The sequence below is a fragment of the Elgaria multicarinata genome, chromosome 2, assembly GCF_023053635.1.
Source record: "Elgaria multicarinata webbii isolate HBS135686 ecotype San Diego chromosome 2, rElgMul1.1.pri, whole genome shotgun sequence".
Lineage (NCBI taxonomy): Eukaryota > Metazoa > Chordata > Lepidosauria > Squamata > Anguidae > Elgaria > Elgaria multicarinata.
The window spans coordinates 119309744-119334141 of record NC_086172.1 but is presented as its reverse complement, the minus strand read 5'-3'; the positions used below and the strand labels follow the sequence as shown (position 1 = coordinate 119334141).

Sequence of the window (24398 nt, the reverse complement as noted above, 5' to 3'; positions counted from 1 at the left end):
GAACATATTAGCAGTCTTTGAGGATAACAACTTTAAACTTACATAAGAATCTACATGTTTACTAAACATATTTGAATTCTGAGGCCAGTTCTGCAACTAACTTTCCCCTAAAACCAGTAAACGTGCTTAGGAAAATGCTTGCATTCAAGGGCTGCTTTTACAAGGTATATTCAAATACAATAGCTTTTGGGTAGATAATATGGCTGTATTTATGCATTCACGTGAAATATGATGAATGTATAATACACAAATGAATGCCTGTACAATTTGCTAATTGGGCAAAGGATGAAAATAGCAACAGTCATAGACTGACAGTATCCCATTCCCAATTCCAGATAGCACTAGTGTCCTGCGTTTACCTTTAAGTAAAGCTCACTCTTGCGATGTAAACATGGTATCACTCCTCTAAGGAAAAGACTACTATACTCCAGAATTTGTTTGTTTTTAAAAAAAACACAACCCACGAACTGTGAAAAGTAAAGCCACTTTATTGTCAGTGTCTTTATTTTTATCTTTTTATTTTTTAAAAGAAATGCACATAGAAACTGTGCAAAATGCTTCAGAGTAGTGTTCTGTTTTATGTTACAAAAAAAAAAAACCTCAATATAAAAAGCATTACAATGGGGAATACAAGTTAAATTAGCTCTAGTTTTCGAAGGAACATTTAAAATAGATTTCAATGCTTACTTCATACGTGACCTGTTTCCCAGGCACTTGCAAACAGTGACAACAGACAGTGGAAGGGACTGGATGGATCTGGATTCACAAACACAAATAGAATATGGACACAAATCCTGTGTGAAGCTCTCCTGCACAAGCTCCACTTAAAAGGATGAAAGCTGTACAAGAACTCAACTGCTCACATTAGCTCCAACGGGACTTATGCAGGAGAATGTCATGCTAGATTGTGTCCCTTGCCTATAAAATTCTTAGAGACAAAAGGTGCATCAGCTCTGGCCTCAGGTTTTATAGCACTGGAAACTAACACCCTGATTGACGCTGATATTTCCCCCCATTACTTGGATGTCCCATTGGTCTAAATGGGAACTCAACTTTCCCAAGCTAGCATATTCAAGATTCCAACCTATTAGCACTACCTTAAACTTGGGAAATCAGTTGCACTTGGAGCTTCCTCCGAGCATGCTTAGGTTTGGGGGAATGGGAATTCTGTTCTACAATACAGCAACAACACAACTAAAAACAGCGTGAGAAGCTTGCATTCCTTAAGAATTCCAAAATGAACCAGGTGCAGAATTGTTCACTTTGCACGATTGAAGTGCTAATGGAGTTGCACATTAATATAGTTGCACATTTTGTCAAAAGATGATTGTCCATTTTAATATTTTGTGGTCCAAGAAAATCTTAGGGAATACAATCCTTACCTCTCCCCTCAAATGATTCCTTCCCACTATAAGTGGGTTTTTGCAGTTGTCAACTTCATCTATATTCTCCACTTTGACAAGGGCCTCTGAAGCACTAGCTTTCTAATAACAGGAAGCAATGGTTTCAGCCACCATTCCCACAATTCTGTGATGCGATTTACCTCTTCTTTTCCACAAAAGTTGATGGTGACTTGACTTTGGGATTATTACAAATTGCTAGGGAAGCAAGAGGAGAAAGCAGTTGGGTGCAAAAAGGGAGTGGAAACCGAAGAGTAACTAGAGGAAATAGAAACCAATAAGAAAAATAGTGCCAAGGAGAAAAAGCCCACAAAGCGAGATAGACACAAGAAGTGAGATTCTGGAAGAACAAGATGATGCTCGGGACCTAAACTATGGCTGCTACAGTCCTCCCCTCATCTGCTGTGGTTGTCACTATAGTCATAGCTCACTGGTTGAACATGTTCTTTGCATGCAGAAGATCTCAGGTTCAAACTCTTAAAGCAGTGGTAGGAAACCTGGTGGCCTTCAGATATTTTAGACTGCAGCTCCCATAATCCTTGTCCATTGGCCATGCTGATTGGGACTTCTGGGAATTGTAGCCTGAAACATATGGAGGGCACTAGGTTACCTATCCCTGACTTAAAGATCTTGGACAGCTGCTTTCTATCAGCTAGACTAGGCTAGATAAACCAACTGTTCTGACACTGTATAGGGCAGCTCCTTATGATCTGCCTACATTTTGAGTTTTTGCTCAAACAAGACCCTGGCTCAGTTCCTTCCACAAAATATTATGGTGAGCTCATTTATAAAAACAACAACTCAACCCTCTAGCATATTAGAGCTGTTCATGCAAACCTGGGTATACACCAGGGACCCACATTGAATCCCAGGTCTCTGATACATGTACCTTATTTTCAAACACCTATTTGCCTCAGCTACCTTTTTCAAGTAATGTGGGATGAATTCCTTGGCCACAGTAGGTTCAGAACAAAATATAGGCATTATCAGTAGGCACATGAAGCATCATTTTTTTTTCTAATTGTGTTGTACATATTCCTTGCTGTATAAACTGTGCAGAACTTAACTAAATGCACATGAAAACCATGCCTTTTGTGGGAGAGATTGTCAAAGAGTACATTAAGATTTAGCTTATCATTTGATTTTGATTTGATTTTTTTAGCATTTTCTAATTGCTTGCCTCCTATCATGTGGGAATTGATGTTTTCTCCACTCCAGTGTTTCTCGGATAAATACTCATCCATGTGCTCCCTGTAGACCTCATCAATTGCTTTTCCCGAAGTCTCATGGCATGTGGTGTCACCCCATGCTACTCCTGTCTTTTGGCAGTAGCCTGCTACTTCTTCTTGGTGCAGCACACGTCCTTTTCCTTTGCCAGCTTGCATCACTGTTTGTCACTTGTTCAGTGTTACTTTGACTCTGATTTATGTATCCATCAAAATCTATGGCAACAAGGATACCCTTAATATATTAGGACTTCAGTTCTGCCCCTTAGGCCTGCTCATTGCGCCCATTCCTGAACTTGGCTTTGAGAACCTGAATGGATAACATACAACTGATATCACAGCTTGCCATCCATTAAAAAAGAAAAGAAAAAAAGGGGGGGAGGGGAAAGATTCTGGTTAGAGTGTTTTAGTATTTCCCGCAGTTCAGGAAAAAGCTAAGTAAGAATTGCTGCAGACAGAAGTGAGGCCACAAGATTCACAATGAAATTGTGCAAAGGACAACTGCAGAAGTTTCTCATCGTTTTCATTGCCATTTGGGGGATTTCTCCACACAGCTGAAAGGCACACTGAAACATGAAGACCACAAGCTAAATCAACCGCTACAAAAGGCCAAATGAGGCAACATATTTTGCACATACCATGGTGATGACAAAACATTCAAAAGCTTAAAAACAAAACAAAATAGTTCTCCTTAAGGGAGACAGCACCAACCATTCTAGATGAGAAAACTTTATTCTTTTTTTCTTTTATTTTAAGGTGAGGGAGGCAGCAGAACTACCTTACTCTTTCCTCTTCTCACAGAATACTGAACAGAAAACTCATTGTGACGAAGAAAAGATATGCACAAAACTTCTGATTTCATCATATCCCTCTCTTGGCCTTAAAAAGGATGCCTCTCCCCATGTTTTCCAACACAGTAGGCTTGACTCCTTCTGTAGGATCCATGTGGAGACATTATCCATTCCTTGTAATCCATGAAAGCTTGCATCCCCGCAATAAAAGTGATGGTTTACTGCCCATCTTGACTGAGGGCTGGTAAGTCAGTGTCAAAGCAACATTTTCTCCAAGTTGCTTAAAACTAGCCTGACCTGTGTATGTCACAATGCTTTGGCTGAGCAGTTCCTTAGGATGCTGAATACAGATCTTGTGTATAATGGGTGGTCTTCCTTTTCCTCACCAATTGATGGGCCCTATTGTGTGAAGAGATGTGAATTCCATGCAACATCCTGCTTCGTGGAGACCACCAGAGTTCACTTCCTCCCTGTCTTGCAGGCTCTTAGTGCAAGCCACTGCGTGTGGCTTCTGATGAATGACTCCCCTGGGAGAAGGCAATGTAGTGCACAGCACCTCAAAGTTCCAGCCCCTGAAGTACAATCCTTTTGGTCATTCATATATTACAGTCATTTTCCCCCCACTTTGTTAACCAAAAAATAAAGTTTATCTTCTCTCTTTCCTTCCTTCAAAGCATGTGATTGAAAAACTCTCAGCTGCTCATGGAATGCTTCCTACTGGATTCCCCGAAAGAGGCACATGGCAAAGATCATAGCAAATAGCTGTGAAGGAGTCAAAAATAAGATAAAACAGTCAAATAGGGTTGTGACAGAAAGAGTTAGTTAATCGTAACTACAGTCAGCAAAAAGTGCACTCCAGAATAAGCACAGCATAAAAACTCCATCAAAGAGCACAAAGACGAATTTAGGATCAAAAGGAGCCCTTCACCAGAGGAATTCTGCAAAAAACCCACCAACCTAGTTTCTTTACTCTTCTGTTACAAATTTGTATGCTTTTAAGAATACATCATTCTCCTGTTGAAGGGCCAGGGGTTCTTTGCTGGATACTTTTGCCTCTGCATTCTTCTACTGACTTGTCTATGCCAGTCTTAATTATGACAATTCTGTGAATCCCACCAAATAGCTACATTATCTTGCTAAACACTTTATCACCCCTTCTCTTAATTCCTTATGCTGCCTTCCTGTGATGCAACCATCAATTTAAAGCTTCTTCCCCTTAAACTCCTCTCTTTCCCTTGCACTCCAGTTTCTGTCTCTCTAACTCGACTCAACCCAAAATCATGTAATGTCTGACACATTTGCCTCTTTCTTTCACTCCAGTCTCTGTACCTTCTGCCCTTTGACTCAAGGAATCTAACCAGAGCTGAGATAAATTTGTGAAATGAATTTGGCTATACTAATCACTAAGTTTAAGGTGATACCCCCTGCATGCAGCGCTCTTCGTGAGTTCTCTACACGTGACACCCACGCATGGAAAACGGAACAAGAGGATCACACTGTTGACTCCATCCCCTATGTCCCATATAGCCACACCCTCCAGACATCCACATCTTGGCAAGGGGTCAGCAGCCCTGTTATGCTAACCCCTTATTCATGTACAGGTTCTGTGTATGAAGAATGTAATGAATGGCTCTAGAATCTTGATACTATTTGGTAAAGTAACACTGTCAAACAATATTGAATGGGTGAAGGTTGCAAGGTTGCACAAAACTCTAAAAACCTACTGAATTGAAAAATTATTGAACCTGTGAAATCAAAGCAAATGATTCCTTTTTAAGTACATATTAATTTTGAAAACTGTTCATAATTTCAAACCAAGTAAATTCACTGAATTAATTTCAGATATGCATTCAGCGTGAGCAAGTGTTCCAAGTGTGATGCATCTGTTGCTTGATATACCTAACACTAGAGGGCAGTGCAGGATAATTTTTTTGCCCACGTGAAAATCTCTTCCACCTTGTATTTTCTGAGGATAATACACAAAAATACGGACAGGGAGGTCTGGTGGGAACCTACATGAAGGCATCTTACATGGTCATTAGCATATCAATTCCTACTATACCTCAATGGCTAAAACACCAATAGCAAGAGCTCCTGCAAGGTACACGTATGTCTCAAAGGAGTTAAGTATCACAGTGTAGCAGCCCTAGAAAAAAGGAAACAAACTTTCATTCAGAGTTTTTACAGTTCTTTTCTGATGACGTAGTAAGACATCAAGTGACAGAGCCCTATCCAGGTACAATCCTGGAGTGAGACTATACCGCCTCTGTTTCTATTTTTATGATAGTAGAAATCGTGGAACCTTTCACAAATTTGAAAGAAGTTTAAGTTTCTAAGTTCTCTGTCTAGCTTAGTAGGTTATGATACTGTCAAACTTTTTAAAATTTTCTTTTACTTGTACCCCTTTAAGCTGCAAACCCAGTTTGTGTCTAATATTTAATATCAAGTCAAGGTCAGTGAAATACTGAAATAATATCCAGATAATAGTGAATCCTTAAGCCAATGACCATTCATCGTGCAAGTTTCTGTGGGTTGCCCAGTTGTACCAACCAACCTTCTTCTCAAGAGTCACCAGCTGATCCCTATTTTCCTCCATGCCCCCTCCCCAATAAATCCTGGACCCTCACTCTGAAAGGCTCTCAGTTCACACATTCACACAGCCCACTGGACACCTGGATCATTCAATCCTCCTTTGCTTCTGCTGTTCCTAAACAGCAGAGTTGAGTGCCAACATGGCAGCAGAGAAGAATATTTCCTTCTGTCACCTACTGGAAAAAATTGCTGTTCAACCAAGCTGCCTACACTTAGACTGTAGAGAGACTGGCCCTGCCTTGAGTTATTTTTTTACCAGTCATGGGGAAAAAAAGGTTTTTAATTCTGCATTATGTTCAAGGTGCATTTATGTATGTTTTGCCCTTGAATGAACTATTATGGATCTGGGAGATCTCCTTGGGTTCACTTCTTATGTGGTTCTACAGATACACTGCAGCCTTGAGCAAGTTACTATTTCTCAGTGTCAGTTCCCCATTTGTAAAATGTGGGTAAAAGCGAATTGCCTAGCAGAACTGCGGTGAAGGCAAACATCATAAAATGTTCCATAATCCAGCTCATTTAATAAAAAGATAGACAGACAGAGAGACAGAGATGGGCTGAGGAAGGGGCAAATTCTACATTAATTTAGGCAGAGAAACTTTTATCAAATAAAGCACTGCTTAAGATAGGATCTTGTGGACCCCTGTATCTTTCTCCCCCCTGAGTTTAAACTGCTTTATGAAGTCCCACTTCTGTGTACCCCTTACCTGCCGGTTTTGGTACATATCATTCCCCTTGAGGCAATCTTCTTTGTTGATGAATGCTCCAGTACGAGATTGGAGCTTTCGCTGGCAACATGCTTCAGGAACTACATCATGTGAATACAGGTGAAGGAAACGAGGGGCAGTTTCAAAATCTTCAGGTCCATTGACTCCACAGCAGCCAAACTAGTAAATAGGAAAGTCAAGTAAATGGTTAATACTATTTTCTTTCAGGATAGGAGGCAACACAGAGCCTTTCGAAAATAACGTGAAATCTGAGGAGAATATGCAGGAATTGGCCAAGCAAATGAACGGAATATGGGAGGCTACACACCTTCTGCAAGAATACAAGAATGCATATTTTGGTATTTAGTACAAAAGACAGCAGCAAACAACATATTTTGGGCTCTACTAGTCTCCTACAGCTGCACTCATATGTTCTGGTAAGAGAAGGTTTTCTGGTAGCCAACTTTATATTGTCTTTTTCCTATAATAATTATTATTATTATTTATTTATATAGCACCATCAATGTACATGGTGCTGTACAGAGTAAAACAGTAAATAGCAAGACTCTGCCGCATAGGCTTACAATCTAATAAACAATCTAATAAACTGCCATGTAATGAAGGATGGATAATAAACAGATATTAAACAGTTTTCAGCTGTGATTTTTACCCCCAACTCTGCTGTTGTTTTATTAACAGGGAGATTGTACCTATTGAGAGGCAGAGCATCTGCCGTACCCCTGCTGGGCAATTCACAAAAGGACGCACTAGGTAAGCTATTACTCACTGTGATCATGACTGAGTTCCAGGTGGTCGAGAAGACGTCAGACTCGTTGTTCCCTTGATAGTGCTTTTTCAGCTCCTTGGTAAAGAACTCTCTGGTCAACTGCAACACAGAGAATGAAGTAAAATGAGAATTGATCCATGCTAGTACTTCAAAGTGCAGAATACAGTAGCAAGCAGTATTTATATGCAGCCAATACTACTAGCACTTAATAAACTAACCTTACAAGGTAGTCTAAGATTTGTGTGCCAGGTACTCACTAATAAATTAAATTGAAGTGTGATATATATTTTTGTTTGTTGAACTAGGAAAGAAATGGATATGACACGATGGAGCTTCCCATTTTCCCTAAAACAGCTTTAGAGGGAAAAGGCTTAGCACAATAGTAAGAGTACATCTGCATGCGAAGACTCTTCGGATCAATCCTTGCCATCTGTAGAGAGGGCTGGGAGAGACCCATGTCTGAATCCAGCTGCTAGTCAGTATAGACAATATTAAACTAATGGACCAATGATCTGACTTGACAAGGCAACTTCCCTTTCTGGATTACGTTGTAGGAATTGCTCTCTTGTTGATGCATGTTCATACTACTCAAAACAATGTACTTCCAGATCTTGATGTGTATAGCAATCTGTCCCCTTGACCATTTTGCCCAGGGCCAAATTAAGACACACTGAGGCCCTAAACCATATCAAGATTCACAGGCCCCATACTATAAAAAGAAAGAGAGAAAATGTACAGTAATTGGAAGGGTAATGAAAGAGTATCACCTATTGTTATACTGCATTGCCACACTTTCTCTATGTAAGGCAACTCTGCTATAAGTCACACCAGACTTTCCAACATATTTAAGCCAAAGTGATCCTAATTATAAATCATTTTAGTTAATGCCCAACACAATTAGAGGCCCCTCATAACATGAGGGCCTAAGCCATGGCTTACTTGGCTTGTTCCTAAATCCGGTACTGATTTTACTCCTTGAATGAAGTCATGAATTTTGGCCATGATCCTAAATGTGCACTAATAAAGAATTAAAAGTGCACCCAATGAAGCGTGCCTTTCTATCTGATTTTATTTTCCATTGGTGAGGACCAGATCCTAAAGGAGTTAACATTCCCATACAATTTCCCCAGAAATTTCAGTTTCTGTATTTAGTTTGAATAGGTAATGGCATTTAAAGGGGTCCAACTTCAATCAGTGCTTTTTGTTCAGCTCAAGGATCAGTAGGGAATGATTTTATTAGATTGTAAGCCTATGAGGCAGGGCCTTGCTATTTACTGTTTTACTCTGTACAGCACCATGTACATTGATGGTGCTATATAAATAAATAAATAAATAAATAAATAAATAAATAAATAATAATAAATAATAATAGGGAAGACACAGGGTTGTGTCCAGTTCTATACATCTGCTAGTGGAACACAGGGCTCATCTACGCCAAGCAGGATAATTCCACTATGAAAGCGGTATATAAAAGGCAGGAGCCACACAACTGCTTTATAGTGGTATTGAAGTGCACTGACAACTGTTGGGGCCCATTCACACATACCATATACTGCTTTCATACAGCTCCCATAGTGTTATATCCTGCTTGGCGTAGGTGTGTCATGGGCCCCAACAGTTGTCAGTGTACTTCAGTACTGCTATAAAGCAATAGTGTGGCTCTTGCCTTTTATATACCGCTTTCATAACACTTCCTTAGTGGAATATCCTTCTTGGTGTAGATGAGTCCACAGATTCCCTTCCGCCCTGCAGCCCTACAGAGTAAGATTTGGGGAGGGAATGTGACTGGCTGCAGTGGAGAGGATAGGAAGGGGAAGTCCCGTAGGGTGAGCAGAGTTTGTTGGATGTGTTCCACAGAACAGAGGTCCACAAACTTTTTGGTCCTGAGGGCTGCATCGGATGGCACCAAGGGGCTGCCAAGCACACCCACACATGCACACTCATACACAAGCACATCAAAATGTAAGGCTGGGGATTCTCTTGCTAGCAATTCCTAGTGCTAGCAATGGAACATGCTGAAATTTCCACACGTTAAGTACGAATATATGCTAATTCAGGATTTAACCATATTTTTTTCTAATTAAATAAAAGTCTTTCAAAATGAATTATAAAACAAAAGTCTGAGAAGGATACTTTACATTCCTGTAAGTCTATAGATGATATATCTGCCAAACCTTCAGAATGCTCATGTCTAGGGCCCAGTTCTCCCTCATGACAGATCAAGTCATTTATCCACTAAAGGCTGAGAATATGCAGAGCTGAATTCAAAATCCTTATCGAACCAAGGGAGTTTGCCCATAACTAGTTCCTCCATAAAGGTGCTCTCTGTGGCCACTGCCAGACAATCCTTCCAAATGTCTCTTAGGTAGGATCTAAACTACTGCTTTAAAACGGTTTATAAGAGTAGTAACAATTGCTGGGGCCCAGGACACACTCCATATATCGTTTTCAAACCATTTTCAAAGTGTCATATCCTGCTTGGTGTAGATTTGACCTTAATCACATCAAGAATATAACAGAACACACACTTCAACAAAACTTGGTGAAAATCACAGCATGCTATTTCTGTTAGTGTGCATGTAACGAAATAGCGATAAATGGAATGTACACCAACAGCGAGAGTTAACAAGTTCTCAGTAATTCAATGTGTGTCACTGACACACTGGAGGTCAATTGACTTTTTATATTGTTTGCCCTGGAACTTTATTACTAAAAATTAATGGAACTTCGGCGGACCTCACAGGATTTGTGGAGGACTTATTAAAGCTACACCTTAAACAACTGCAATATGAAGAGGCTGTATTACCTTTATATGGAAATGCTTATTAGTCAGACCGGACAGGGATGCTCCCTGGGGAAATAAGCCAGCCCCAACAGGGAGCTCCGGGTTAGAAGGTGTCCCCACATATGCTCAAGCATTGTGTTTCCCTTCCCTTGTTTTGCATAATTTACCCCGCCTGGGCTTCCATCCTGCGGAGACAGCCGCCCAGACTTTTTATTGATGCTTGTCTGTTTCCTAAGTGCAGACTTTGAAACTAATATTACAGTTGGTAATAGTCCCAACTGGCTTCCTTTGACCAGCTCTGGAACAAAAGAGTCATTTGAATATAAAGTGAAACCTTTATTTTGACAGGCAAGATCCCAAAGGAAATGTTTGAGGTTTGTGTTTGTGATTTTTATGAGATTTGACCTAAAACAAAGCCCAGTGCTGGGACTGTGCTTATTTGGCAGAAAAATAACCCATTCCCTTTCACTAGTATGTATAACATTTTACTTTGTTCCAAATATCTGGACAAAGAAGGAAAAAAGAGTTAAACAACTGAGGCGTGCAGCTTATTTTTAGCTTTAAAAGAATCCATTGAAAGAAAGCAGCCTGAACTCTGTACTGCTGACCAAGAACTCAGTTTCTCCTTACTAGAGGCTGGTGTTAGGATAAGAAAGTTTCTATGAGTTTCATCCTCAATGCACAAGCTACTTGGATCGACCACTGCTGGTGATTCTCTTGAAGACCTGGCTAATCTCCTGGATAGTGATATGACCTGGGAGCTTGCCACAATTATTCCTGAGGATCTTCTCCATGACAATGGAGCCAGACCGCCTTCATTTTCCAAGGAGCTCAGGGCGATAAAGTGATTTTTATTAAATTCTTTAAAACTATTTAAAATCCAAAATTCATTTTTAGCTTTCTCTGGTACATTGTACAGCCAGACCTGTCAGCATGCCAAATTTCAAATTTCTACACGGTATTGCTCACCAACCCACGCCCCCATGTCTGCGGAGTAATTATCTTAAAGCAGCAGGCTGGTGTTAGGCCTGTGAGTTAACCTCTAAACAAAGTAAATTAATTTCTTTATTTCCTCTCTTGCCTTCATGACAACCCTGCAAGGTAGGCCTGTCCTAGGCCTGTGAGGTAACTTTAAAACAAATTGAATTAGTCTCTTCTCTCTCTCTCTCTCTCCCTCTCTCCCTCAACACCTGGCCAGGACTGCCTTGCAGCTGTCATCATGATTTTCCTTGTCCTCACAGAGGGAGTTGTAGGCATAGGCCTACGTCCTAAATAATGTGTTAACTCTTTGAACACCATCTGAGGTGTGGTGGAAGACAACTGGAGAGCAGGCCATCTTAGTTGTGGCACCCTGCTTATGGATTTCTTTTTCCCAGACAGGCTTGCCTAGTGACTGCATTAATGGCCTTTAAATGCCAAGTGAATATATATATATATAGTCTTGACTTTAGGAATCACAATGGCCACCAAAGGCCAGTAAGTCTGGCCTCCTACTCAAGGCATGCTGGGAGTTAAACCCAAGGCATGCTGAGAGTTATAGGCATAAACCTAGGTTTTTATTAGATTCTTTAAAAATACTTAAAACCCCCAAATTCATGTTTTTATATTTTTTCTGATCCATGTACATGAAGTCCTGTCTGAGTGAACAGTATTAAGGCAGTACCGTATATGGAATTGGGTAAACATTTAGGGACATACATGACACACACATACTTTCCGCTTTATAGGTAGGTAGGTAGGTAGGTAGGTAGGTAGGTATATATAAGAATATTACTCTGTGGTTGGTGGACCATAATTAATAAATTATTACTGCCTTGAATCTTGCCAAGTACAGGCTAGACTTCCTATTTAAACTATCCTGTGGTGATGATAGCAGCAAAGAAAATCATACAATCCCACCACCATTGCATCTGCAATCATGCTGTGGAGCCAGTTTCACATAGCAAAAGGGCTGTTACCTCAAAGACCAGAGAAAACTGAGGATGTGTTGGCACTGTGATACTTTTGTTGAACACTTCACAAATAAAATCGTTTACATTGACTCCAAATTAGATGCCAAGGGCATCTTCGGCACCTGTTTATCTGGTTGCGATGGATATGTTTCAGTATGTGCAGCCTGTCAATGTAGACAAGATAGTGTGAAACCAGCCAAATCATTGCCTATCCTGGCTGATTAAAGCAGTCAGAGGAAGCCCGGCCAAGTGGCTAAGCAATGATTCCTTAGCGGAAGGCCTAGTTCTATCCAGCCTTAAGTTGCTGTTGTGAGATATCTGTTGAAAAAGCCCTCCGTGGATCCTAATGTGTAGGACAACTGACCAATCTCAAATTTGCCATTTTGGGGCAAAGCTCAGCTCTGGCTTTGGGGACAAAATGGATTATCCAGACTGATTTCAATGTTTACCTTCTCCCAAGAACTGGGTAAGCACCCCACTTTAATCCGCTGCTCTTCCTTATGAGATATTTTGGCGATTTACTAAAATATGGCAGCTTTTAGCCTCATGCAAAGCAGCCTTACACATGACAAACTGCACATAATATATATATTTATATATTTGTAGTGAGATATCACTGATGAGAAAACCACACCTTGTATGCCCCTTACTACTGGACTTGCAAATATTTTCCATGACCCTTTTCCTTTAAAGAAAAGCATCACAACCTGTTGGAAAGAAATATAGCAACCACAGGTCTTCAGACTCACCATCCATTTTTATTTCAGACTCAAGTTCTAAACATCTAATACTAGTTTCCTCTTTCACTTTGAAAACCTCTTTATTTCTGATGTTGCTTTATACCGCTTTAAGTAGCCTAGACCAGTGACTCCAATGTCAGTGGGCCGACGAATCCACTCCGGGTTTCAGTCAGAACCAGTCAGAACTCTAAAGGAGCTATCTAAAGTGCAGAAGCTGACTCACCACCCTGAAACTTGCTGCACTGCTAGGTCTCTCTGTTTTGCTTTGTCCAGCCATATTCAAGGGAAAGATCTTCTCTACAGCTTCAGTCATTTGAAACAGACTCCTTGCCTGTCTGCTTCACTGAGTATTTGTCTCATTTCAAATCTCTGTAGAGAACATCTTCCTTGTTGTTGGTTTTTAGTTTCTTCTTTTCCCTCTGCTATTAATTATTCAACTCTAACTATATCATTTAACCCCATATAGTGATGTGAGAGCTTTGGATTCAATATGTTCTACAAGATAAAGCTGTGCTGTAGCATAAGGCAAGCAGTAAAGTGTCTATCAATTACTTCTGTCTCAGAGGGAGACAGGCTATGTAGAGCAGAGCATTAACCATAATACCACCTCGCAAGCCAAGAAGCTATTAAGAAAATGCGAGAAGAATGCATCCACATAGAACAGTGCAGTATTCAAAGAAATCATTTTGCCACTTATCAGGATATTTTAATATCCTTTAACTCCAATCTATTACTTGAGGTCACAACTAATTATCTCCACCTTTCTAGTTCCACCACCACCATATTTTGGTCTGGCTGCTTCAATAATAGTAGACAAAAGCATATTTCATTATTGCTTCACAACCACTCTAAATATTTAGCTTAGGGCATGTTCATCCAACCTCTTTATTAATTTAGGAAAAACATGTATTTGATACCAATCCAAAAATAGTTTATATAAGAGAGCGATACTGAAGTACTAATTAAGGGCTGACCACTCCCTAATCAAGGGTCCCCAACTTTTTTAGGTGAGTGGGCACATTTGAGATTGTGTTGTGAGTGTTCTCACAAAGTGGCTGGCATAGAGGAGCTTGCCCATTCATAAAATGGTTGCTATGGTGGGCATGGCCAGTCACAATACACTCATTGCCCAGCAGACAAATTGGTGAGAGTAAAAGAGAAGGAACTTCACCAAGACCTTAACTACAAGGCAGAGGTAGGATATGAGCTCTAAAACACAAATCATTCTTTTGAAACAAAATAAAGATGGTGCTGGAAGGCAGCACTTTGCTTTGCTGCATGCAAGCCCCCTGCCCCATAAACAAATAATTTATTTAAAATCTTAAGAATTAAAATAAACATCAGGAGGGGCAAGGAGTTTGGCAGGTGCTAAGACAGGTTAGAGAGACCACGCCTAGACTATATCAGTTTCGATTAAGCATTGAACCCCAGGTTATCAGCACGATTATTTACAGCCCTTCAACATTCCAGATCTCTGTAAGGAGGGGGAAGGTTAGGAAAAGTCTACAATTCCCCAGAAGCTCTTTTCTTTGTATTAAAACAAACATCACTCTTCAATTTACACCTATAGTATAACAAAAACAAAAATGCTGCTAGTACTGGTAACAGAGCATTGTAAACAAAAAATTAGGCTGGTATTTATTTTATACTAGGTTTACTTTAATTTATCAGTGGTGTATAAAGAGAATTGAAGAATCTTGGTTGATAGGCATTTCAAATAAATAGAAAATCAAAAAAGTAATTACATATAACTACTGTGATCTGGATTTTGCTTAAAAGGTGCCCAGAGAAGTTCTTAAAAATCAGAATAACATATTCCTAATTCTGCCTCCCTGTTAGCTAATCTCTACCTATAAAGCAAAAAGTATGTGTGTGCCATGTATATCCTGAAATGTTTACCCAATTCCACATACAGTACTGCCTTAATACTGTTCACCCAGACATGTCTTTGTGTACATGGATCAGAAAAAATCTAAAAACATGAATTTTGGGATTTTAAGTATTTTTAAAGAATTTAATAAAAACTTAGGTTTATGCCTACAACTCCCAGCATGCCTTGGGTGGAACTCCCAGCATGCTTTGGGTGGGAGGCCAGACTTACTGGCCTTTGGTGGTCATTGTGATTCCTAAAGTCAGTCAACCGAATTCCACATAAAAGGAAACAACCCACATAAATGGGCTGTATCTGTTTGCGGTGCCTCCTCCAATCTGTCATGTATGGTTTTAAAATCATAACTAGATACAACAGCATGTCTTTGAGAGGCCGAACTCTGGACATGTTCAAAGGCACCCCCATCTTGATATCGCTGTTTTCTCAGAAACTGAGGGAAGCAAATGCCCGCCTTCATTGTTAAGAGGGAGGAAAGGGAAGCACTCTGTATAAAATAAAAGAGATGTATAAAACCTATGTATAAGTCTCCCCCCTTTTTTTTTTTTACAAATGCTAAAAATTGGGCTTAAACAGAATGGAATTCCCAGCATCGTCAGCAGAAGTAAACAAGTTTGTGGTACAAGGACAGCAAGACTGATGGGTGCACTAAATTGATGCAGTAAATAAATTGGATCAGGCCCAACATCTGCAATTTGAACTAAAACAAATGGTACCTTTGTTGGCAATGCAAATTGCAGGAGCTGGGATCCCGAACCAATCACACATCCCTGCACTGGGACATTTTTTAAAAAATAAATAAATACAAAAGCGTGCACTTAAGGACAGAGCTAATTGCCTAACATTAAGCATAGTTTGATTCTTTGTCTATTTTTTGGGTTTCCTTTCTAATCATTGAAACATGCTCAGCAGTACTATGTCGGTGGTGCTAGTGCTGTCACAGGAAAGCATCTTGTATGTAGAGATACGAAAGAAAGAAGAAAGAAAGAAAGAAAGAAAGAAAGAAAGAAAGAAAGAAAGAATGAATACTGGATTGGTAATACCCAAATGTATAATACAGTGCATTGTGCATGTGTGTGGTTTCACCCTGCTTTGTGTGAGGTCTTCTACTTCTACTCTCATGAAAGACTTTAGTTCAGAAAACAAGAGCTGTATTAACAGCACAACAGACCCCCAGGACGTGGTCACTATTTATAGAGCAATAGCTGCTGCCACCAAGACGCAATAATGCTCTCTCCCGGTCTCCACTATTTGGAATGGAGCATCTAAGTTGTTTACAAAGTATCATTCTTTTCATTCTGTTCAGTGGTGTAGACCACAAGTTGACAAAGGAGATAGTCTTCCTTTCTAACCTTTGGACAGATATGGCTGTTTTAGCCTTGATTTTCTAAACCTTTCTTCTTTCTTTAAGATCTTTTTAAATGAGAAAAATATAGACTCTTTGGAATAAACTAAACCCATATTAAATTCTGTTAAGTTTGTTGCAAGGTCATTCTATACTTGTCCCCTCATTAATTCCTTCTACATAAAACACACAGTAGAATTAGGGCTGTCAAACCATTAAAAGCCTTTCTTAAACTGGTTCTACTTTTACCAGATTAATTAACAAAATAGCAAATTGAAACATACTAGTATCTCAATACAGGTGATGTTTTGAAGACCTACAAAGAGAGTGTTTCTTTCTCTAAGACATAAAGATAGATTACATATTGTTTAAGAACACAAACACATATAAACAAAGAATTTGTGTTATTTTTCTATCTGTCCAAACATGCATCATGTTGCAATTAAACTAAATTAAATGCCATTTTTAATTTCAATTTTGATAAAAATAATTAATCAATAAATTGGCATAATTAAGCAATTTGATCACAGATTTAAGAGCTGCTTTTAAGCTGCAATCACTACATAGCTTCATTGTGCCATTGACTGATGGCATTCAGAACAATTTGGGTTGAAAGCACCGTATCCATAATTAACATCCACACTCCAGCAGCTTCTTAACACCTGGGTGTCTCTAACAACTGGTCCTTTGTGGTTGAGCAGCATTCCCCAACCTGGCACCTTCTGGACGTTTGGACTGTAATTTTCATAATTTCCTAATAATCAGCCATGCTGTCTGGGGCTGATGGAAGTTGTTGTCCAAACCATCTGGAGGGTGCCACATTACGGAAGACTGGGTTAGAATGAGCAATACTATGTCGTTAGTCCCTCTGGTCTGTACTAAACAAGTCTTGATTTTTCGTGTTCCACTGGTAATGACCCTGACTATCCGCTGGCCATTTCCCCTGCCCACAGAGCTCAGGGTTACACTGTTGAAGGACACTGCAGTGGACTCCTTGTGCATGGAATCAGGCTATCTGATTTCAGAAATGGCCTTTACTGTAACCATATAAAATTAGTGTAATTCTATTTTACAATATATATGATAGTGTTCTGTTTTTTTAAAAAATAGTAATACAGGTAACCATATATAATTACAAGTATACACCTACTGAGTTCAAAATACTAAACTGTAAGTATCTAGATGAAAAGCCTGATTTTGAGAAGCCCTCAAACTATAATTAAATGGTGAAATGCTTAAATTAATAATGGTCTTGTCTCATGTTATCTCATCATTATTTGATAGGAAAAAATTCATAGGATTTCAGGAAGGAAAAGCAGAGAGATCTGTTTACAACAGCTTGTTTCATCACCTGAGCCTTTGCATTTGTCAAAAGATATGCCTATTTTACACTGTGTGTGTGTGTGTGTGTGTGTGTGAGAGAGAGAGAGAGAGAGAGAGCGCACCAGGAATAGCCCAAATAAAAACAAAACAAAGTAAAAAAAGAGTGTTCCTATTATATATTTTTCTTCTTTTCTGGCCATTGCTCCCAGTCCCTTCTTCCACCCTTCACCCAGATTCCCTCATCCACTTCTTTTTTTAAACTCTTTTTTTTTTACTTTTGCATCACAGAGAGAAATGTGGGTAAATATATACAATTCTGAAAAAAAAATATGAGAGAAAACCACAGGTGTAAAGAATTGTACTACTGTCTATTCCTATTTCATAAATATAACCATTATGGACTGAATTTCTGCAACTCTGCAAAGCATAATCAGTAAAACCAAAAAGAAAATAAATCAACCAACTTTTTTCCAAAAAAAATTAAAACAAGTCAAATATGACAGTCTAAACATGAAATTGCAGACTTTTTGTCCCATCTGAGCTCAGTATAATTAACAGCTCTATTTTCAGTAAATATGACATTGGACAGATGAGCACTACCATGCTGTCTCAACATGTTACAGATGTTTCACATTGGGACTATGAAAAAAAATATGATAAGCTTTTTTCTGGGCTGAGTGCTTTTAACCTCTCAAACCATTATTAATTTTGTCCCTGTGCTGTAAAACTACAATTAATTCAATTTTAATGATGAGCTTTTATTTATTTATTTTTAAAGTATGTGCCTGCATAAACCTCTTAACTCTTAAAACCTTTGGGAAGCATGCCTATCTCGTCTGCACATATGACATTGTAATGGCCATTGGCTATAAACAATAAAGAAACTGAACTGAACTGAACTATCTACTTTACCCAAACTGTGTTTGTTTACATTCAATAGGTGGCTGCAAATTGTTTAGGCCAAATGTAATAAAGGGAATGGTCCAGTGATAACCTAAACAAATGTCTGCTCAGCAGACACACAAGCTACGAAATAGAGGTCCACCTGAACCAAAACTTCGGGATCTTAGAGAACTTTCCATCACGCTATTAGCATAATACTTACATTTTCTCTAAAGATAAAAGCCAGGATCGCCGCTGAGAGTTCTGCCAGGAAGATTAGCAAAATAAACATGAAGAACTGAAAGACAAAAAGGAAAGGCAGAAAAATCACTGTGGATCTATAGCAAACAGCTGGGTCAGAATATCTCAAAATAATCAATACGATAGAGCAAATTGAAGGAGATACGTGTCCTCTCCACTCTTCAGAAATCTACAGCTACAGAGGAACGTATTTGCCAAATATTTAGATAAAGAAAATACCTAGACAAATGGTAGGCCACAAGAATTAGGGTTTTACTTTATGAATCATTCATGCTGTTGATCCCATGGAATATATGCGACTTCTCACTTAGCATCTGTTTCATAGGGTGACCATATGAAAAGGAGGACAGGGCTCCTCTTTAATAGAAAAGGGAATTTCAGCAGGTGTCATTTGTATTATGGAGAACCTGGTGAAATCCCCTCTTCATCAAAACAGTTAAAGTGCAGGAGCTATACTAGAGTGACCAGATTAAAAGAGGGCAGGGCACCTGCAGCTTTAACTGTTGTGATGAAGAGGGGATTTCACCAGGTTCCCCATATATACAAATGACACCTGCTGAAGTTTCCTTTTCAATACAACTGTTAAAGATACAGGAGCCCTGTCCTCCTTTTCATATGGTCACCCTACTGTTTCACAATTCATGGCCAATACTTTCACTGCAGATGTGACTGATGGCTTGGATCTATTGGAGGCTAGAGCTCTACAGTAATACTCTTGGTACCATTGACAGACCTCTCAACTGTTCTGCATTGTGCAGAGTGATTTATTGATTTGATTTGATTTGATTTGTACCTCACTCAAGCTGACTTACAATCACAACAGAACTTGATAAAAACCATAAAACAAATACATTAAAACAAAATTAAAAACACCATAGTGACAGAGTACAAACAATTTTATTATTTTTACATAATAAAAGCCTGCTTGAATTAGATAGTCTCTGTCTGCAAGCAGAAGTACAGCAGAGAGGGAGTGAACCTAGCCTCCCCTGGGAAGGAGTTCCACACCCAGGAGCAGCCACCAAACATGCCTTTGAGGGCAGTAGTCTTCAAAGAAAGTCCCCTCCAGAAGATTTTAGGACCCAGGTAGATTTTTATGGCACAAGGTGGCCTTTCAAGTAGGTTGGTCCTAAGCCATAAAAGGCTTTATAGGTCATAGCCAGCACATTAAATTCTGCCCGGGAATAGACCAGTAGCTGGTGAAATTGTTGTAATTTATTGTTTTATACTGTTTGGTTTTATCTGTTCACCACCCTGAGATCCCAATGATATTGGGCAGGATACAAATGTTTTAATAAATAAAAATAAGTGAGTCATGATAAGGGACTGCTCCCTGTAATCAGACCCAATCAACAGTCTGGCCAGGATTCCGAACCAACTTAAGTTTCTAAATCATTTTCAAAGGCAGCCCCATGTAGAATGCATTGCAGTAGTCAAAATGGGATGTAACTAAGGCATATGTGACCATGGTCTGATCAGAAATCTCTGGGAATGGCTGCAGTTGGTACACCACCCTCAGCTGTGTAAACACACTCCTGTCCACCATCGAAACTTGAGCATCCAAGTTCAAGACTGAGTCCATAACTATAGCCAAACTGTAAGCCTGAGTCTTCAGGAGCAGTGTAACTCCATCCAACCCTATTCCTTGATCTGTCTTTTGAGCACTTCTGTCTTGTTTGGATTACACTTAAATTTGTTTGTCCTCGGCCAATCAATTACTGACATCAGGCACCAATTTAGATCTAGAACAACTTCTTTAGATTTGGATGGAAAGAAGAGCTAGACTTGAGTGTTAGCACCCTGGTGGCACCAAATCCCAAAGCTCTGGGCAATCTCCTCCAGCGGCATCATGTATATGTTAAACAGCATGAGGGTTAAGAGAGAACCCTGAGGGACACCACAGGTCGACAGTCATGCAGTCGAACAGGCATCTCCCTGCACCAACTTCTGAAATCACCCCTTCAACAAGGACTGGAGCAATCAGACAACTTTTTCCCAGTCCCATTTCAGGCCAACACTTCAGAAGGATACCACAGTCAATGGTATCAAAAGCTGTCAAGAGATCCTATCCATTACCCAGCGTAGAGCATCCACCAAAGTGACCAAAGCAGTCTCTATCCCATAACCAGGCTTGTAACCAGATTGAAATGGATCTAGATAAACCACATCATTCAGAAATCCTTGGAGCTGAGAAGCCACCAAACACTTCAGCACCTTGTCTATGAATGGAATATAGAGATCAGCCAGAAATTATCCAATATACTGGGGTCCAGGTTTTATTTTTAACAAAATTTTTACCACCACTCTTTTAGGCAAGATGGAATCACACCTTACCATAAAGAGATGTTCACCAATACCCTTACCCACTCAGCAAGTCCCTTGCCCCAAGCTACTTTTATAAGCTAATAAGGGCAAGGGTACAGCTCAGAAGTGGTAAGCCTCAGTTCTACAAGAACCCTGTCCATATCCTCGAACTGTACAAATTGTTAAGTATCTACTTAAACTAGACGAGCAGGTACCAAAGTTACAACCATCAGACTTGTATCAATTATGAAATCTTAGTTGGTATGGATACAATTGATTTTATCTCCAAAGTCGTGAAACTTGGTCTATTGAATGGTCCACCTGCTCTTCTTGAGTAAAAAAGCTCTACTGATGACAAAGAACTGCAGCTTTTTTCTTTTCTTTTTGCTGCCCTCATTACCACAAATGAGTTCTAGCCTTTGTTTGATCAGACTCGTTCCACATGTTTCATCATTTGCGGCACCCTGGAAAACCAGGGGGCTCAATTGGCTCCACTCTGTGGGAGAGGCTAATCAGGAGGGATCATGTCAACTGCCCAAGACATTTCTCCATTCCAGAGATCAACCAGGGCTTTGACAGAATCACCTACCAAGGTGACAAAATTCCCAAGAGCTGTCCGTTTCAGAGAACAACCAACATTGGCCGTTTCTACACCCGCCTTTTTCCCCAGGATCATCCTGGGATCATCCTTGTGCATGCAAATGACACACAGGGGATCCCTGGAGCAGGCAGGGATGATCCCTCCATTTTCCTGGGATAATCCTTAGGTGTAGAAAGGGCCTTAGCCTCAGGAAGCACCAGAAACACTCCAAAGGGGCCATGATTCTGCTTGGGATTTGAGCCCCATCCTAATCTGAAGGACATCCCTAATATCTATACTGAGTATATTGACTTGGATCCAAGCTCTGTGAGTGAAGTTTCATTTATACATAGGGCAGTCTTCCCTAACCTAGTGCCCCCCAGATTTCAGTAGGGGCAATTGTCAGCATTCCTGACCATTGACTATGCTGGCTGTGGATGATGGGAGTCCAAAACACTTGGAGGGCAGCTGGTTGGAGAAGGCTGAAACAGGGTTTTCCTGCCCCCTCATCTCTGGGGCAGCCCCCTGAAAAGCCAATCTTGAGAATCGGGGATTTTCAGGATATTACAGAATGTAGTGCTGAGGCTGCAGTAGGAGGGAACTGATGGAAACTGCAAGGTGGCGCTGGGGAGCTCTGTACTAGAAGTTCCTAACAGGAACACTTAGGGTGTTAACAATTAAGTATTCATATATATTTTTTACTTTTTTAAAAAAAAATATATATCTTGAGTCTCACTTTTTTTTTACTCCTCTATCATTTGGGGGTACCTCTCTTTCCACTTTTGATATAAAAGATTTTCTGCCATGGATTCACCAGCTGGCCTTGGGCAAATTGCTTTCTCAGCCTTATTTCCTCACCTGTGCCTGCAAGTAATACTGTGACTTGGCTTACATATAGGGGTATTTTGAGGGCAAACTCAATAACAATTAGAGCAAGCAGCACTGGTTTGTTCTCCCCTCCCCCCCTTCCCACCAGGGTGGTGGTGATGGAGAGAAATGGGCAGAAGCAGGGAACAGGGACGTCTTATATGATCACACCAGAACTGATTTCTACTTAACAGTGCTTTTTTTCTTTCTTTTTTTGTAAATGCAAATATCCAGCATGGATATTTATCAAAGAGATAGGAAAATGGCTTTAGGATATTCCATAGGCTAACTTATTTATATGTTTCCACAAAGCCTGCAGGGTTTTCTAAAACAACATGCTGAGTCCAAATGCTAGAACAGCTTTAGGGGCTGTGAAACACAACACATCCTCATGCTTGATGCAACATATTAGATTCAACGGCAACATTTCTTATAAAACTATAACATGAAAAATATACTCTATATGGAAAGAGACTTGAGTTGAGAACTTCCCTTGGGATGCCATGTTTCTCTCTTGCCTCTCATCCATGCCATACGCCTGCCTTGAGTTTACACTTGAGCTAAAAGCTCCAGGCATTCATTATGTATGGCTGCAAAATCTCTCTCAGGAAGGCTGTGGCTCATCTATTTTTGAATAGTTTGTAGGAGAACTTGGATTTTTATCAGTCCATGAAAATAACACCTTTTCCCTAACTCAGCTATAGTAACAGTCATCTAAATCCCTTGAAAAAAATATGAAAACCTTCCTAGGCCAATCTTTGCATGACACCCCCCTCCCCGGTCATGCACACACACACTTGTTTTACATAGCCATTTATTTGCTGCAAAACCCATTTTCCCTGAGGAAAAGAAATCTTAAATAGCTTTTTCCATCCTATCTGTATGCAATAAAATGAAATGCAACTGAGGCTAGATCTACCCTCCTGCTTTATAGTGGTATTGAAGTGCACTGATAACTGGTGGGGCACAACCCACATTCCATACACCACTTTCATAGTGTTATTTCCTGCTTTTTATTTCACATTCATAATGATTTGACACAAGATGTAGATCTGGCCTGACTTAGCAAATGAAATGTTAGAAAATTTGCCAGCACAGTAACCCACTTCACAGAAGGCAAATTGATGAGACTGATGGACAGTTAACATGCCCAAGAAATGGAATACAAAGATGGGTCTGAGACATTTTTGCACAACAATTGTAGTACAACAAAACATCAATTTCACAGAAGACGAACTGTTGAGATGGAGAAAGAAGTAATGCATCCAAGAAACGGAGTGCAAGGCTGCAATACTAAGCACACTCACACGCCTTCCACCCCTTCTGGTCTTCCTTGCGCCACAAGAAAAACCAGAAAAACTACGAAGTATTTTTTAAACCGAAGTTCCTGCTCACTCCTGCTGTGTGTGGGAGAAGCAGCATGTTCACAACGAGGGACTGAATGGCCCTCGTGCACCTTGTTTACTTCCTGTTTGAAAACAGGAAGTAACTGAGTGTCCACAGAGAAGCGATGGTAGCCAGCGTTAGCCAGCATTTCTTCCAAGGTGTGATGGAGCTCTTAGTCTGCACACACACACACACACACACACACACACACACACACACACACACCACTTCCTTTCTAAGGCTGCAATCCTAGGTATGCTTTGACTAAGTCCCATCCAAGTCCCAACTATGAGACCTACATCTGATATTAAATGTGTGTTTATCACCCTACAAGGCTACAACTGGACTTCTGGGGCCCACATACATTTCCTGCAGCGATTTTATAAATACCAGAATATTTAGTGGATTATATTTATCTTTACAACTGGAGTTCTCAAAGCAGTTTACAACATTTATAAAATGAAATGCCCTTAGTTCTCAACTTTGCAAGAAGTGCCTTGCAATCAAAGAAAATAACAGGATGTGGGCAATATAACATCATAATCTGTACCAGTAATACTCTATCACCCACCCTAACAAAGA

At 39.9% G+C, this 24398-nt stretch overlaps 1 protein-coding gene across 3 annotated transcripts in view; it reads right to left on the bottom strand.

Annotated features, from left to right (window-relative positions):
* Positions 1-2736: 2736 nt before the first annotated feature.
* The window catches only part of TSPAN18 (tetraspanin 18), a 191966-nt gene continuing 170304 nt past the window's right edge, over positions 2737-24398 (bottom strand). For all 3 annotated transcript variants that reach the window (XM_063117449.1, XM_063117448.1, XM_063117450.1), the window contains 5 exons: positions 18642-18716; positions 7504-7602; positions 6717-6896; positions 5480-5563; positions 2737-4179 (listed from right to left, as the gene is read on the bottom strand). In XM_063117449.1, coding sequence (XP_062973519.1) covers positions 4132-4179; positions 5480-5563; positions 6717-6896; positions 7504-7602; positions 18642-18716 — 486 coding nt within the window. In that variant the 3' untranslated portion in view covers positions 2737-4131. The remainder of the gene's footprint in view (positions 4180-5479; positions 5564-6716; positions 6897-7503; positions 7603-18641; positions 18717-24398) is intronic.